This window comes from Lygodium microphyllum, chromosome 22 (genome assembly GCF_053477565.2).
Source record: "Lygodium microphyllum isolate KBCC chromosome 22, Lygodium_microphyllum_v1.1.10, whole genome shotgun sequence".
Lineage (NCBI taxonomy): Eukaryota > Viridiplantae > Streptophyta > Polypodiopsida > Schizaeales > Lygodiaceae > Lygodium > Lygodium microphyllum.
The window spans coordinates 137,759,458-137,774,175 of NC_141156.1; the positions used below are offsets into that span (position 1 = coordinate 137,759,458).

The following is a 14,718-nucleotide window of genomic DNA, read 5'->3' on the forward strand; positions in this document are numbered from 1 at the left end:
TATATGTAAAATGATATTTAACATGGTTGCCAAATGGGAAAAGGAGAAGGAAATTGATTGTTTCAAATTATGTTCCTAGGCTATAGGCATTCTAATGGTAAGTCAATGCCACCACAAAGGACACATTGGACATTTGTTTAGTAAGGAGGCTTAGGTTCTAAGCTCTTATTTAACTTCATTAGCTACTGTCTAAGGTCTATCGTTTCTTATGAGAGGCTTGATTCATTTTCCTTTCATTTGCTTCTCTGGAGGTTAATATAGGCAAAAGTTTCACGCTTAAATTTGTTCTCGCCCTTGATCAATTCATCTACTCTATTTGCCTTTTCAAACACTCTATTCAAGTCCATTATATCTAGGCTAGAGTTATCAACTATGACCTTATACAACTTTCCATGATTGCTACCATTGATGAAGATTGTGGAGACAACATTCATGGTGGGTCTCTCAACAATGGGTATTCTCATATGGCCTCACTCCTCTTTTATTCTATGTTCACAGCTTTTGATGAACATGTCTTTCATGAGCTTGAATGAGAGATTGTCTACATAGCTTGGGAGCAAGCATTTAGCTATTTGGGGAGTCAAGATGTCCTACTTATACACAACTTTTCATATATTAAAGCTTCAATTAGTGCTAAAAGTTGAGAAAATAATTATAACTTACCCTCTTCAATAAAGAGAGATGTTTTGCCCACTCTTTGCAATATTTTAATAAATAAATGTAACTAATGACTTGGAAAAAGGACCTGAAAGAGGCAAAATCGTCATATTCATCCACACACTTCTTTCATTAAATTGTTAGATGTCATTTTCGAACTCTATTCTACCTTTCTAACATATTGATTGAAGCATCGATTATGCCTTCAAATTTAAAGTTTCAAAATTATTCCATATCTTACCAAGCAACATCAAGAGTATAGTGAACTAATTTCCTTTTGGAAGTGTTGTAGGATCAAGCATGGTTGGAAAAGAATAAACATACATGTATGTATTTTCAAAGTCATAAGACCATGTAATTAGTTATAACAACATAAAGCCCCTTACTCATAACTCTTTTAATCATTCTATAAAGTTTCTTATTTTAAAAAATGAAAAAGTTATACTAGCTTTCTAAATTCAAAACCCTTTGGCTTCTCTTATGAATAGTACTGCAACCACTCTACTCAATTCTTTCACGATGACAATACATAGAAAGATACATTAGTGAATTAACAATTATGGCCTCAAATGCCAACTAAAGGCATAGGTGCAAAGCAACCCAAGGAAAAACTCTTCCTAAAAATTGACACCCCTCCTTCCCCCTTGGTTAACAAGTAAAGATCAAGCAATACTTTATTTTAGTGTTGTACCAAAGTAAGTGTCTCTTGATATGAATGTGACAACCACTGAGATCTCCTACTTATACACATTATGTGACACAAGCCATATAAGCCTAAAGAGAAACACAATCAAATAAACATCAAACTCACCTCCCGGTCGTAGAGCCAAACAAGCTCACTCTCGAGCCCAAGCGGTGACAAATAATGGGCCAAGCCTCTTCACATCGCTTGACGTCACATAACACCAATCCATACTAATGGGTATGCAAGTAAGGCTGCATAAGGCCTCAAGTTTGACTCTCAAGTGTAGGGAGTGTCTGATTATAAAAGGAGAATTTGGGGGCACAAGTATGGGAATCCAATACGTCTAATTAAGGAATCACAATTTAAACTCAAAGACCCCAAAATAGCAAGAAATGGTCAATCTCCAAACATTTTCTGTCCAATACCGACCACCTTTAATAAGCCTTTGAGAGTCAAAATCATGAACTACCTATATTAAGCCAATGTCATAATCCAAATTTCATTTTGCATTTTCAAGAAATTGTAGGAAAAGAGAATCCACATTGCAATCTATAGCTCATTTCAAATAACTAGTTTGATTTATTTTTTATCAAAGGTCCCAACTAAAGAAGACTATAAGGGATAGGGCTTATGTTTCACAAGCTAAGGAATGCAAAGGGCATATTACTCCATTTTGCATGTATTCTTCAAGTTGGTCCAACATTGAAATCCTTTGTATAAGTCCACACAATTCTACACATACCAATAAATATTTGCAAACTCTCCAAGTCAACATTGAATACCAAGTTAGTCAAACAAGGATGTTCTTGCAAATTCAATTGCAAGTTGTCTAGACATCAAGTTCAAATTGATTGTACTTAGATCAAAGTTCTCTTTCCACTTGAGTTAGCTTTAGCAAACATAAGGGAACTGTGTGCAAAACGTATTTGGTGAAGATTTTTAAGGTAAGCCAATACTCCTTGAGAGCCGTATTACCCCATATCATAAACCCTACATAGAGCTCATCAATACTTCAAAACACAATCAAGAAGTTGTCACACACTTCCTAGGGGTCCTTTGATGTGAACCACTCATAAGAAGTTCATCATCATCAACAGAAACTTCAACCTATTTTATTTGTGGAATTGGCATTATAGTAAATGAATTACTTTGAAACTACATGGACAAAAGTGACTAAGATAAGTGACTAATCAAAGATGCTTTAAAACCATTTAACAAACCAAAGAAATTAGTAACTTTGTTAACTAGCTTATTGCTAACAAATTAGTAGCCACTTTAGCCCCTTTGTGCATATTGTGGACATAGGTGAGCTTCTAGCACACAAGATATGAATGACAATTAACTAAGTTAGAGTTACTATGTCAAAGTTATCTTCAATCATTAAGTTAATTCATTTGATTCAAATCCAATGCACTCAAACAAATGAAAGAGATGTACATGTGCATTAATATACTAGGAGTGCCAACCGAACATCTTGCCAGATTATAAAAATAAAAACTACTTCGTATATTATGGATATATATAAGTTTCTAGCACATATATGCGAATTAGGAACAATTAATTTACAATTGCTATGTTGAAGTCCGTCTCAATTTAAGTTAAACATTCAATTAATAGTCCATTTCCCCAAACATATGGAAAAAATGTGAATGACATACTACATGAATTTGCTATTCTTTCTAGCACGTTCAACAAAGGGTCAATATTCAAATTGAGAATAAAATTACATGGCTCTAGTAAAACTTACAAGCATTCTAATCTCTCATGGATCTTTCTGTTGCTTAAGGCTACAACACAGAAGGCATGTTCAAGGAGCACCACCTAGTCTGCATTGATCAAAAATAAAAATCTACCATCATGCAAGTTCCAACATATATATACCATCCTAACATGGATATAATTTACAGATGATTAGCTTGGTTAGACATATGTGATGTTAAAAAGCTCAACTAAGCTTCATCCTTAATTAGATTTTCAAGGTTAGCACAGCACATGTCCATGTACTAAGTGAAAGGCTTAAAGGCACTAAGAGTTTGGACTTACCATAAGAAAAGCATGACAGTTAATAAGTCGAGATATGGGTCGAGCTCCTCAAATTATCGGTGCCAATTCCATGTGGACCTTGTTTTCTTGCTCCAAAACATCCAAAAAGATCGGATCGACCTTGATGATGCTCTTAACAAACACCTGAACACATCAGACAAAACCAACATTTTGAGAACATTTTGAGCACCAAAGCCATCATCCAACTAACATCCAAACGTGTGAACATCAGAGAGTACTGCCACAGTCAATGTGCTCTTCTTGGTTGGTCTGCTGCACATGCTTCCCAGTTCACTCATGGAGTTAGCAACACGTCTTGAGTAGTCATAACACCACAAACAAGTGTACTAAGCATTTCATAGCCTTGCCTTCACAGTTCATCAGTAAAACACTTCAGCCTTTGAGGAACCCCCCATTGGATAATGATTCGCCCCTCTTGACTAACTCGACAACCATAGTTGTGTCCCACCCTACTTGTGTATGCCATTGTATTCTACATACTTACTATAACTGGCTCTTGCAATACATGGTTGTGACACTAGCAATTGCAAATGATGCTTGGGTCATTTTCTTAACATGTACTTTGCTTTTATGTATGCCTTATGGATTCTCCTTGTATGCAAAGTTCAAACAGGTTCAATTGTCATGTTTCAGGAAGGGGTATGTCACCAACATGTGAAAACTTCTTCTAAGTAACTCGTAGATATCGTGGCCATGATCACAATAGAATTAGTAACAATCTAAGGGAAAAGAGAGTGGTCCTAAATGTTTATGTAAAAGCTTGGACTCATGCGGTAAAATTGGAAATCACATGTAAAAACTTGAGGGCAGCCATCTAAAAACTAAATGATTGTTTAGGGCTGCAGGGTTCGCAAAGAAAACATTCAAGTGAATGACAATGCATAGCCAACAAATGAGCTCAATGGATAGAGTAAATAGTGAAGAAGAAGAAGAAGAGAACTCAGTGAACCACTCTCAATTGTTGCATTCCATCCTCTTGCCTCCTTGAAGAGGAAGATCGGAGGCACTCTTGTTGGTCATCATTGTGCTGGTACCATACTAGTACTAGACTACATATCCCGTGCTTCATCTTATGGATTCCATTGCCCGTTCATTTTGAGTTTTTAATGTTCATTTGTTCTTTCCTTTTGTCAGTGTTCATGCTTTCCCTTTTGTGCTTCCGATCATATGCACATTTTCACATGGTATCAAATGACTAATGTTGCTTGTTTGCTGGTTTTGTGTGCCGTTACTGACAGTTTCAGGTCTGAAACCTCTGCATTTTCAGTTGCTAGAGCCTTTCTAACTTGTGTTTCTTTTTCCTGCCCATTCCTCTAGGGATGGACAGATTTGAAGTTGCAAACTGCCGTCGAGTCTTTCCCGGATGAGAAGTAGCATCAACCTGTCACCTGGCAGCAAAGACTATAAAAACAGGCCGCAGAGGTGGTAGAAAGGGTGTTACAACAGACATTAGCAGTCAAACTGAAAACACAGTTAATGACAGAGCACCAAGGGCTGGAGAAGACAAGGAAGGAGTCGTGGAGGGCTGAACAGCCATTGGATGAAAGTTTGGGTGTTTGCTTATGGGCACAGAAACTAAGGTAATTTCTGAGTTCTAGGGCTGTTTTTAATGAGCTAACGAAAGTTAAATGTGTAATGAACCTTTTTAAGCTTAATAAGAACCCCCTATGAAAGTGAGAATGTGGGAGAGGTCTTTTTGTGGACTTGATCATGCAGCCTTGCGTAACACAAAAGCTAGCATTCAAAGTTATAGAAGATGAGCAATCCAGATAATGAAATGTCTTATATAAAGTAGAAGTATTTAGGAGGAAGCCTATCTAAGAATAATGTGACATGATCATCATCTGACTTCAATGAGCAAGTGGTGGTGAACTCAACGAGTACCTATGCTTGGTGATCCTAACTTCAAGATCATCCCCTTTCTTAATGGAAAACTCCTACAGCTCATGATCAAGACTGATTCATCAAGTTCAACCTCTTGCCACATAGGCATCAATGAGATGACTCCAACCATCGGATCCTAGGGGAAAGTGTTGTAACTCTGAGTGATACTCAATAATTAACCCTTGCAATCACTCATCATTTGTTGTAGCCTTGCAAGCGTTCCATTGACAAACATGATCAAGAGAGACTAGTTGATGGTCTAGCATACCCTCTAGAACAACTACTAGGCCCCAAAAGACCCAAAGACTCAAGCATTTTTTGCATGAAGTTGGACAAAATTGTGAAATTCAGCCCATCAAAACAAGTCTTATTATACTAATTAGCTCTTTATTACAACCCCAGAACTTCATTATTACCAAACTTACCTACAAAGTGTTCGTGTCCCATAAGACAAACCCGAATTTGGGAGGATCCACTCATCTATAAATAGAAGGTAGCCTCTCCACTTAGCCTATTTCTTTCTACAGATTGGTGGCACCCTATTCTCTATTGCCCACACCCCTTTTGGCAAATATCTCATTCAAGTTGTCCATCAAACAAGTGTTTGCATCCAGCCCTCCATCTGCTGTTGGCGATCAATCTACATCAGCATTTTTGTTGGGAATAAAGGCCTCATGCCTTTAAATGTGCTCAGGTGTGAACACACCCTTAGCACTTGTACTTACACATATATATCTATCTAAAAACCTAAAGGTACACTCTCATCATTGTACCAAAAAACGTGCACACTCTCTGCTCTGCTCTCTCTTACTCTCTCTGTCTCTCGCTGCGTGTAACTACTGATTGTCTCGATCTTCGTGCCTAACTCGTCACTACAAATTGGTATCAGAGCTGGCAAGAGACAACTACAGACATAGTGGGTAGTCGTAGGCAGTGAGGACAGTCGACAGCTGCAGGCATTGTGAACAGAGGCCACGTGAGACTCCAGCGAGGAGACAAGTCACGGTGGGCGGGCAACAACAGGCAGCGGACAGCATGTGCAGCAGTTGACGCGGCAACAATCGGCGTGTGACGGCCGGTCCAAAGCATGACTATCGGGCAGCAGTCGCGCGACGAATTCGTGGCGGGTAGGCGAAGGTGACGTCCAGTCGGCAACCTGCACGGGTCTTGATGGGGGTTCGCACGCCAGGCACAAAAGGCCAGATTTGTGCAACTGTGGTCTAGAAATTTGGGGCTTTTCTCGAATTTAGGGATCTCAACTCAGAATTGGACAATCTGACTCAGAAATTGCAAAGTTAGTGCACATTTGCCCGGGAATTTTGGGGCTTTTCACATTTTAGTGAAATTCTTTCAATTTCACTCAAATTAGTACGCGCAGGACTTGGAAAATTTGGGGATTTGTCCAGATTTGGTGCGAGTAAGATGTAACAATGATATCTCTCTCAGAAATTGCAGGAATTTGTTACATTTTGTCCCTGACATTTGGGGCTTTTCATGTGCATGCACAAATTGGGCTGAAACTTACCCAATTTCTCCACATTGATGCACATTTGACCCCGTGCAATTTGGGGCTTTTGCAGTTTGGGCAAAATCTGTGCAGCATTTGGTCATTTTATGTACATGCGAGTTGAATTCCATGCAATTTGGACATTGAAGGTATCGATTTCTAATGCCTTGCTGTTTAACATTGAAGGTTTGAATTCTGCATATGCTATATGGACTCGACTGGAAGAACTGTATGCACAGAAGAGTGCTACAAGCAAAGTGTATTGGCTGAAAAAGCTTATGGATTTGCGTATGAAAGAGGGTACAGCAATGTCTACTCACTTGAGTGAGTTTAACTCCATTTTCAGCTAGCTAGTTGCCTTGAAGTTCATGATTGATTAGGAATTTAAGACTACTTTCTTGCTTTGCACTCTACCAGAGAGTTGGGATACATTCAGGGGACTGCTATGAGCAATTCTAATGTGATCTTTTGTATGCTGATGTAGAGAGTGCTCTACTTATGGAAGAAATGAATCAGCAAAACAATGCATCCAGTAAGTCTTCCAGTGCTTTGCATACTAGGGGCAGATCACAGTAAAAGGGCAAATATGATAGCAAGGGACGTAGTAAATCACATGGCAAAGATGTTGAATGCCATCATTGTGGCAAGAAGAGTCACTTTAAGCGTGACTGCTACAAATGGAAGAAAGAGAAAGGAAAAGGCAAAAAGACAGATGATAGCAAGGAAGAGAAGAAGAACAGTCAGCCTAAGAAGAGCAGTGTAAAAATTGAAGAGGTGAATGTAGTTACTCATGACAGTGATAGCGGGAGTGACGTACTCTTTGTCTCTTCACACTTTGGTGCACATGCTTTACTTGCAGATACAAATGATAACATGCATACCTGGATTCTCGATTCAGGTGCTTCCTTTCATCTCACTCCTCATCATGAGTGGTTCTCTGCCTATACAAGGGATCGACGTGGTGTTGTCCATCTTGGGGACAACTATGCATGTGACATTGCAGGTATTGGCAGTGTGCAATTGCAGTTTTAGCATAGCTCTGTCTTTACACTTCAGTATGTACAGCACGTACCTCAGCTCAAGAAGAGCTTGATTAGCACAGGGCAGCTAGATGATGATGGTTTTCAAACCACCTTTGGTGATGGAAAATGAAAGATCTGTAAGGGATCTCGGGTTATTGCCAGAGGTTGCAAGAGTGATACTTTGTATCCACTTCATGTATCTAGTGTGCGTGACCATGTTGTTGCCGTGACCGAGCAGCCAAGTGTTTCTTTGTGGTATGGCCAGTTGGGACACATGAGTCAAACAGAAATGAAAGTGCTTTCTCGCTTAGGTTACTTGCCTTGTCTTGAGTATTGTGATCATTGTATTTATGGTAAACATGCACAGACGTCTCATAAAAAGTTTCTTTCTTTGAAATCTTCTCCTCCAGAGTTAGTGCATTCAGATGTATGTCAGATGCCACGATTATCTTTAGGGGAAAAGAAATATTGTCACCTTTGTTGACGATGCTACACAAAAGGTATGGGTTTATTCTATTCGTAGCAAGAATAAAGTACTTGACAAGTTCAAAATATTCTTGGCATTGGTTGAAAATCAGATTGATAAGACACTTAAGTGTCTTCGCTCTAACAATGGTGGGGAATATGTGTCCAAGGCCTTTCAGGCATTTTGTGACAGCAAAGGGATATAGAGGGAGCTCACTGCCCCTCATAATCCACCCCAAAATGGAGTTGCAGAGCATATGAATCCGACCATACAGGATAAGGTCCGTACAATGTTGTCTCATGCTGCATTACCCCATGGCTTTTGGACAGAGGCTGTTATGACAGCCGTTCACTTAATTAATCGGTCACCAAACCCGTCACTACAATTTTGCTGTTGGCGGCAATTTCTAAACTGCTGTTATCAGTTTTCCAGCCATCCCATCAGCTTGGTGGCTTCCAGGTAACTGCATTTACTGCTGCCAGCCCCATACAGTCTGTGTTTGCAGTCCAGCTGCTGTTGCCAACCTTCCAAGAGCACTTCTACAACTGCATTTGCTGTTTACATCAGTCGCCTGCATCATCCAGTCAGTCTTCAGCCTGCTGCCCAATGTTTTGCTGTTTACAGGAATCACCTACATCTTCTAGTCAGTCTTCAGCCTGCTGTTGCCCATTGTTCGTGCTGCTCCAGTCGTGTTCAGCCTGATCCAAACTCACCAAATTTGTGTCTGCTCTATTGCTCATCACATTTGGAGGCTGTCCGCCATGTTTTAGGAACTGTACAAAGTATAACACACTCTCCGACTCATACTCTCTACCTCAATCCTTCAAAGACATGAGAGTTCGAGGTTTTGTATTCACTCAGCATAGTGTGTTTACTATATTGAGCATTATATCTATTCATCCATTATTTTTTCATCTTTTGTGTTCTTTGTCTCTAAGTTACCTTAACGGTGCTGAATTCTTTTATCACTTTGTGCTTTGTCATATGATTGTGTTTGTATTCTGTGTTTGAGAATTTATTTACATGGTATCAAAGCTAGGTACTCTCTAAAGAAACTTAGGCCCTTGATCAAGAATGCATGTTATCAAAAACAGGAACTATCAAACGAAAGATGACTTTGAATCCTTCTACACCACTTCAATCTCTAGAGCATCCTATTGTTGGGTGTAAAGTCCCTTCGTCTCCATGTAAAGTTATACGGGTGTGTGTTAAAGTTATATGGGTGTGAACACACCCTTACTTATACCCTAACCTATAAACACATTCTTTATTCTTTGTGTACCATGACAATCTAGTACATTCATTTTTTTGTTCACTCTCAACACTGTTGCTCCACTTCTGACTCATACTCCCATCACACACTCTTCCCTTCAAACTAGTATCAAAGCTACGGCTAAGGTGTGCACACTTTCCAAAGTCTATGCATATCAGCTTCAGCTAGTCCTCATGAAGAAGCGTCAGATCAAACCAACGTGAGTGCAATCGATAGGTCAAGGGCAAGTAGCAACTGGCTCAAGCCATCTTCCTTCAAACTGGTATCAAAGCTACGGCTAAGGTGTGTGCACTTCCCAAATTCTATGCAGGTCAGCTTTAGCTAGTCCTCGTGAAGAAGCATCAAATCAAACCAACGTGAGTACAATCGACAGGTCAAGGGCAAGCAGTGTCTGGGTCAGCAGGCCATTGGTTCCAGCCAGCCTAAAGCCCAAGCAATCGTTTTCCAGCAAGTGATAGATTAGGCAACTAGTGCAGCCATGAGCAACAGGTCAGACGCACACATGGACAGCTTACAGTCATCAGTCATAGGCAGAATTTGGCAGCCAACTCAGTCGACAAGTCAATGGGGGTGTGCGCCACGTTCCCAAGACAGTTCGTCTTTTTTTTTTTTTTTACAGATCGTCATTCTTTTTTCAATATCCTTTGCAACCAGTCCCCCTTGCTCACTGACAGGGGGTTCTCATGCATAGGCACAATTCACAAAATTATGGCTGAAATTTGGGGCTTTTCTTAGATTCGATGCACTTCACACATAACAGTGATATTTGACCTGGAAATTGCAAACGTAGTGCACATTGGCTTTGAAAAATTTGGGCCCTTTTAAGTATCAATGAAATTTTTCTCAACAGAACTGAATTTATTGACATCGGTGCACATTTCAACCTAAAAATTTGGGGCTTTTGCAAAATTTTGTGAAACTTTGCTAAATTCGCTGGTTTAATGCTCTCAAGACACATATTAATGCAATTTGGACAGATTGCTCGGTGAAATTCTGGGGCTTTTGCTGAAATTTGTGGATTTTGGCAAAATTGATGTGTGAAATGCACTTAAAGGATATTGTTGAAGCAATCTTGGTGCTATAAGCAGTGTAATTTGAGTCTTTTATTTCCCACTTGTGAGATTTTGGAGAAATTCCAGTGAATTTTTGGTATCTAGTGCATCAAAAGTTGATTTGGACACATGTATGCAGTATACATGCAAGGGAGCTCCTATTGAGTTGATGTATTGCTGAATATTCATGGTGCAGCAGTCTTAGAGATCATGTGCAAATCTGGGATTGTTGCAAATGTACTTTTTTGGTTACATTGCTGAAGTGGGAATCACCTGGCAGTGATGTATGCATGTAACAGACACTGAGGTTTTAGTTATATTGCTGAAAGTCATCCTTTCTACTACTGTACTTGTATTTGGACACTGTCAGTAATACAATGACACTAAATCTTGCTCTTATTTCTTGAAATTTTGAGCTGAAATTAGCTGAATATTCAGCTTGTTGTTTGTTGTCATAAATTACAGCATGGCTTTTGGTGCAGTGCTGACAAATGGCCACTAATGCTTCTAGCAGCAATGACACTAAATCCCTCCTTGAAATCAAGAGTTTTGATGGCACTAGCTTTGATCTATGGAAGGGCAAGATGCAAGGCATTTTGTTTCTCAAAAGACTGTGATGATGCTCTCTTGGAAACTAAGCCTACAGCTATGGTAGATGAGGATTGGGCTAGACTCAACGAGGCCATTGCGTACATTAAAATGGTTGTATCTAATGATGTACTTGCAGACATAGAGTGTCTTGATATAACTTATGCTATATGGAAAAAATTAATGGATACATATGAAAATACAACTCCAATAAATCAAAAGCATCTCATGCGCAAGCTTGTGAACATGGAGTTGGATGAGTCTAAGCCAACATCTGAGCATTTCAATGCTTTCATAGGGATTTTGAGTCAGTTGTAGCACTCTGGTTTACAACCCTTCAATGATAAACTGAAGGCTATTTTCTTGCTGATGTCAGATATGTACCTGGCATAAAGAAAAGTCTACTCTTAGTTGGGCAGCTTGATACAAGAGGGCATTTTACTACCTTTGGTGGTGGATCTTAGAAGGTCCACAAGGGCACTATGCTGATTGTTAAAGATAGCAAAAAGGGAACTTTGTATTATTTGCATTGTAAAGCGTTACCTAGCAAGTTCTTGGTTGTGGCTGAAGTTCATTCACAGATGGAACTTTGGCACAAAAGACTTGCCCATATGAGCCAAAAGGCCTTTAGATTCTCTCCTCTTTAGGAAGATTTGATGTAAAAGGATCTGGTCTCCAATTTTGTAATGATTGCATATAAGGAAAACATGTGAAATCTCCTTATTGATAAGAGTTAGCTCCCTGCCACGTCAGCAGTGCCACGTGGCAATTTTGTCACGTGGCAGCATTCGGACTGTCTGCTGCAACCGACTTACCTTTTTTGGGCATTTTTCGAGGCATACTTTTCAGCCTTTTTAAGGCTGAGTTTCAAGTAGACTTAATCACTTGTATCTGACAGATTTCAGCCTGCTGGTGATGGAGACAACACTCGAAGCTGACAAAGATCGAGGTCCTCAAGGCAGAGACATACGCAGATATTCTCTCTGCACCCGTATATAATTCTGCATCCTTATACAGCATTCTTCACTACAAATTTTCTGTGTTTCTCTCTCTCTCTCTCTCTCTCTCTCTCTCTCTCTCTCTCTCTCTCTTTTTCGTAAAAGGTAATTATATTAATTACGAAAAAAATACAAGATTACTGGATTACAAGATACATGATGACACAAAGCCATCATGTGAAGAGGTTTTCTCTTTCTCTCTCTCTCTGTTCTTCTGATTACAAGATACACGAGGGCCCTAGGCCAACGTGTGGGGAAGCCCCGTAGTAATGTACTGAAAAGGTTACACCAATCATGGCAACGACCCAGAGGCAATTGCCATATGCCACGGATGCAAATCCTCCCGAGGGAGCAAGTCGGAGTGTCGGATGATATCTAACTGCCAATGCAAGAGCCCTTTAAGCCTGGCAATATGTCGGGGTACATTAGAGGCCGAATCAAAGAGAAAAGCATTGCGCGTGGTCCAAATGTGCCAGCATCCCCAATATCTGAAAAAGTGAAATAAGATCTTCTCATGCAACTGTGGCGGTGCGGGATACTTCGGGCGCACAAAAACCCAGTCGAAAGGAGATAGCGAGGATCCCACGACCGCGCGCCAAATGTGCGACAAGAGCGACCAGCTATTCTTGGCGAGCGGGCAAGAGAGAAAACGATGTCGGGCTGATTCCGCCGGTGTGGTACAGAAGAAACAATTGCCATTCGAGATGCGACGCTTGGCAAGGGCCGAGGCCAGAGGAAGACCACCAATCATCACCCGCCAAAGAAAAACCTTGCATTTGAAAGGTGTCTTATTTAGCCAGCCCTCCATCAGCGTTTTCTGCCACCATGACAGCGATTTCCGCAGGTCCCAAACAGTGTTAGCTTTCTCTCCCAGCCATTGGTGATCTTGCACAAGAAGATGATACACCTGATTAGTAGAGGCCTTTTCCAGACTCAGGCGGCCTGCAAGGTCCCAATCCTGCCAAGGGCGGTCCACAGTCAAGGCAGGAAAGGGTTGCCGACCCTGAAGTTCCGACGAAAGCTGCTCCCATAAATCACGGTATCCACGCGGGATCTTGAAGAGTCGCCGAGCAGTCCGAAAAGATATGAGGACATTGCGAGTGGCAAGGGTAGCATCCGCCACCGACGTCACACCTAAACGGGCCATGCGATTAAATCTTGGTCTGAGTTGATGTTTATCTTCCCATGAAAGGAGTCTCGATACTGCCAACAATTCCAGTTGAAAGGAGTTAGTCTGCAAGCGGTCCCCTGCTGGGTGCCAACGGGCCTTTTGGAGCACCACTTTCCAAGAGCCGACCAAGTGCAGTAACAAAGAGGAAGAGGGGCTGGAAACACGAGAGTCCGCATTAAGGACATGCCACCAGGAGGCCCGAAGCCGTGTGTTACCATGGCGGAGCCCGCTGTCCTCAAGAAAATAGCGGGCTATGATGGTCCATGGGTGATGGCCCACACACATGGCACGAAAAAGGGACCAGCGGAGAGCTAACATATGAGTGTGTGCATCCAAAATAGCTCCTCCACCCATGCGCTTAGGGGTACATGCGTGTGACCATGAAATCCAGGAGATGCCGGCCTGCAGTGAATCCTTCTTCCACAACATGAAACGGATGGGATGAGTGAGGGCCTTCAAAGTAGTAGGCGTCCATGGCAACAAAGGCAGGAAATATGTAAGCATCGGAAGCATGATTGTCTGGGCCACTTTGAGGCGGACATGGAATGGCCACGCTTGCGACTTCCAATACATAAACTTCGCCGCCAGTTTTTGTGAAATCCACTCCAGCAGGTCTTTTGGCCGTACATCCACCCCCAATGGATATTCAAGATGCCTGACAATGGAGCCACGGGAAACCACCTGGCCTTGCCAGCCTAAGGACTGCAGATCAGGCTCCGTACAACTGAGAATGGCTGACTTAAGGATATTGATGCGAAGCCCAGAGGCCTGACCAAAGAGTGTCCAAACATCTAATGCCCTTCGAATGTTGTCCCTGTCCGCCTGCAAGATCATAAAGGTATCGTCAGCCAAAGATTGGCTAACGAAGTGCTGACCCAACGGAAGAGACAGCCCGGCCAGCTGAGCAGATGCTGCCATGGAGGATAACATTGAAAGGACCGGGTGAGTCGCCAGGGCAAAAAAGAGCGGGCTCAAAGGACAACCCTGTCTGACCGAGCGTGCAAGGACAAATGGCTCTGTAACTCCACCATTAAGCATAACTCTGGAGGAAGCCTCAGCACTAATGGTGTAGATCAGTCGGGACATGCGGATACCAAAGCCCATAGCCGACATGAGGTCTGCAATGAACGACCAGTCCACATAATCAAACGCCTTTTCCAAGTCCAATTGGATCAATACCACTTGCTGACCGGAGTGCCGCGCATAGTCAATCGCCATTTGCACATTTAAGATATTATGCAGAATGTTGCGGCCCTTAATGAAGCCATATTGGAGAGGATGCACAATAGCTGGAAGGTGCTTATGAAGCCGATTCGCCAGCACTTTGGAGTAGATTTTATACATGGAGCCC

The 14,718-nt window shown here is 41.4% G+C and overlaps 1 protein-coding gene across 3 annotated transcripts in view; it reads right to left on the minus strand.

The window, feature by feature from the left end:
- Positions 1-1,435: 1,435 nt before the first annotated feature.
- Positions 1,436-14,718, minus strand: part of LOC148017671 (uncharacterized) — a 40,325-nt gene continuing 27,042 nt past the window's right edge. Inside the window, exons 3-4 of one of the 3 annotated variants that reach the window (XM_087662574.1) lie at positions 3,386-3,529; positions 2,935-3,168 (exon numbers count right to left, since the gene is read on the minus strand). In XM_087662574.1, the coding sequence (XP_087518700.1) occupies positions 3,434-3,529 (96 nt within the window). In that variant the 3' untranslated portion in view covers positions 2,935-3,168; positions 3,386-3,433. Of the gene's footprint in view, positions 1,812-1,958; positions 2,333-2,934; positions 3,169-3,385; positions 3,530-14,718 lie in introns of those variants that run through there. The other 2 variants (XM_087662573.1, XM_087662575.1) reach the window with 2 other exon arrangements.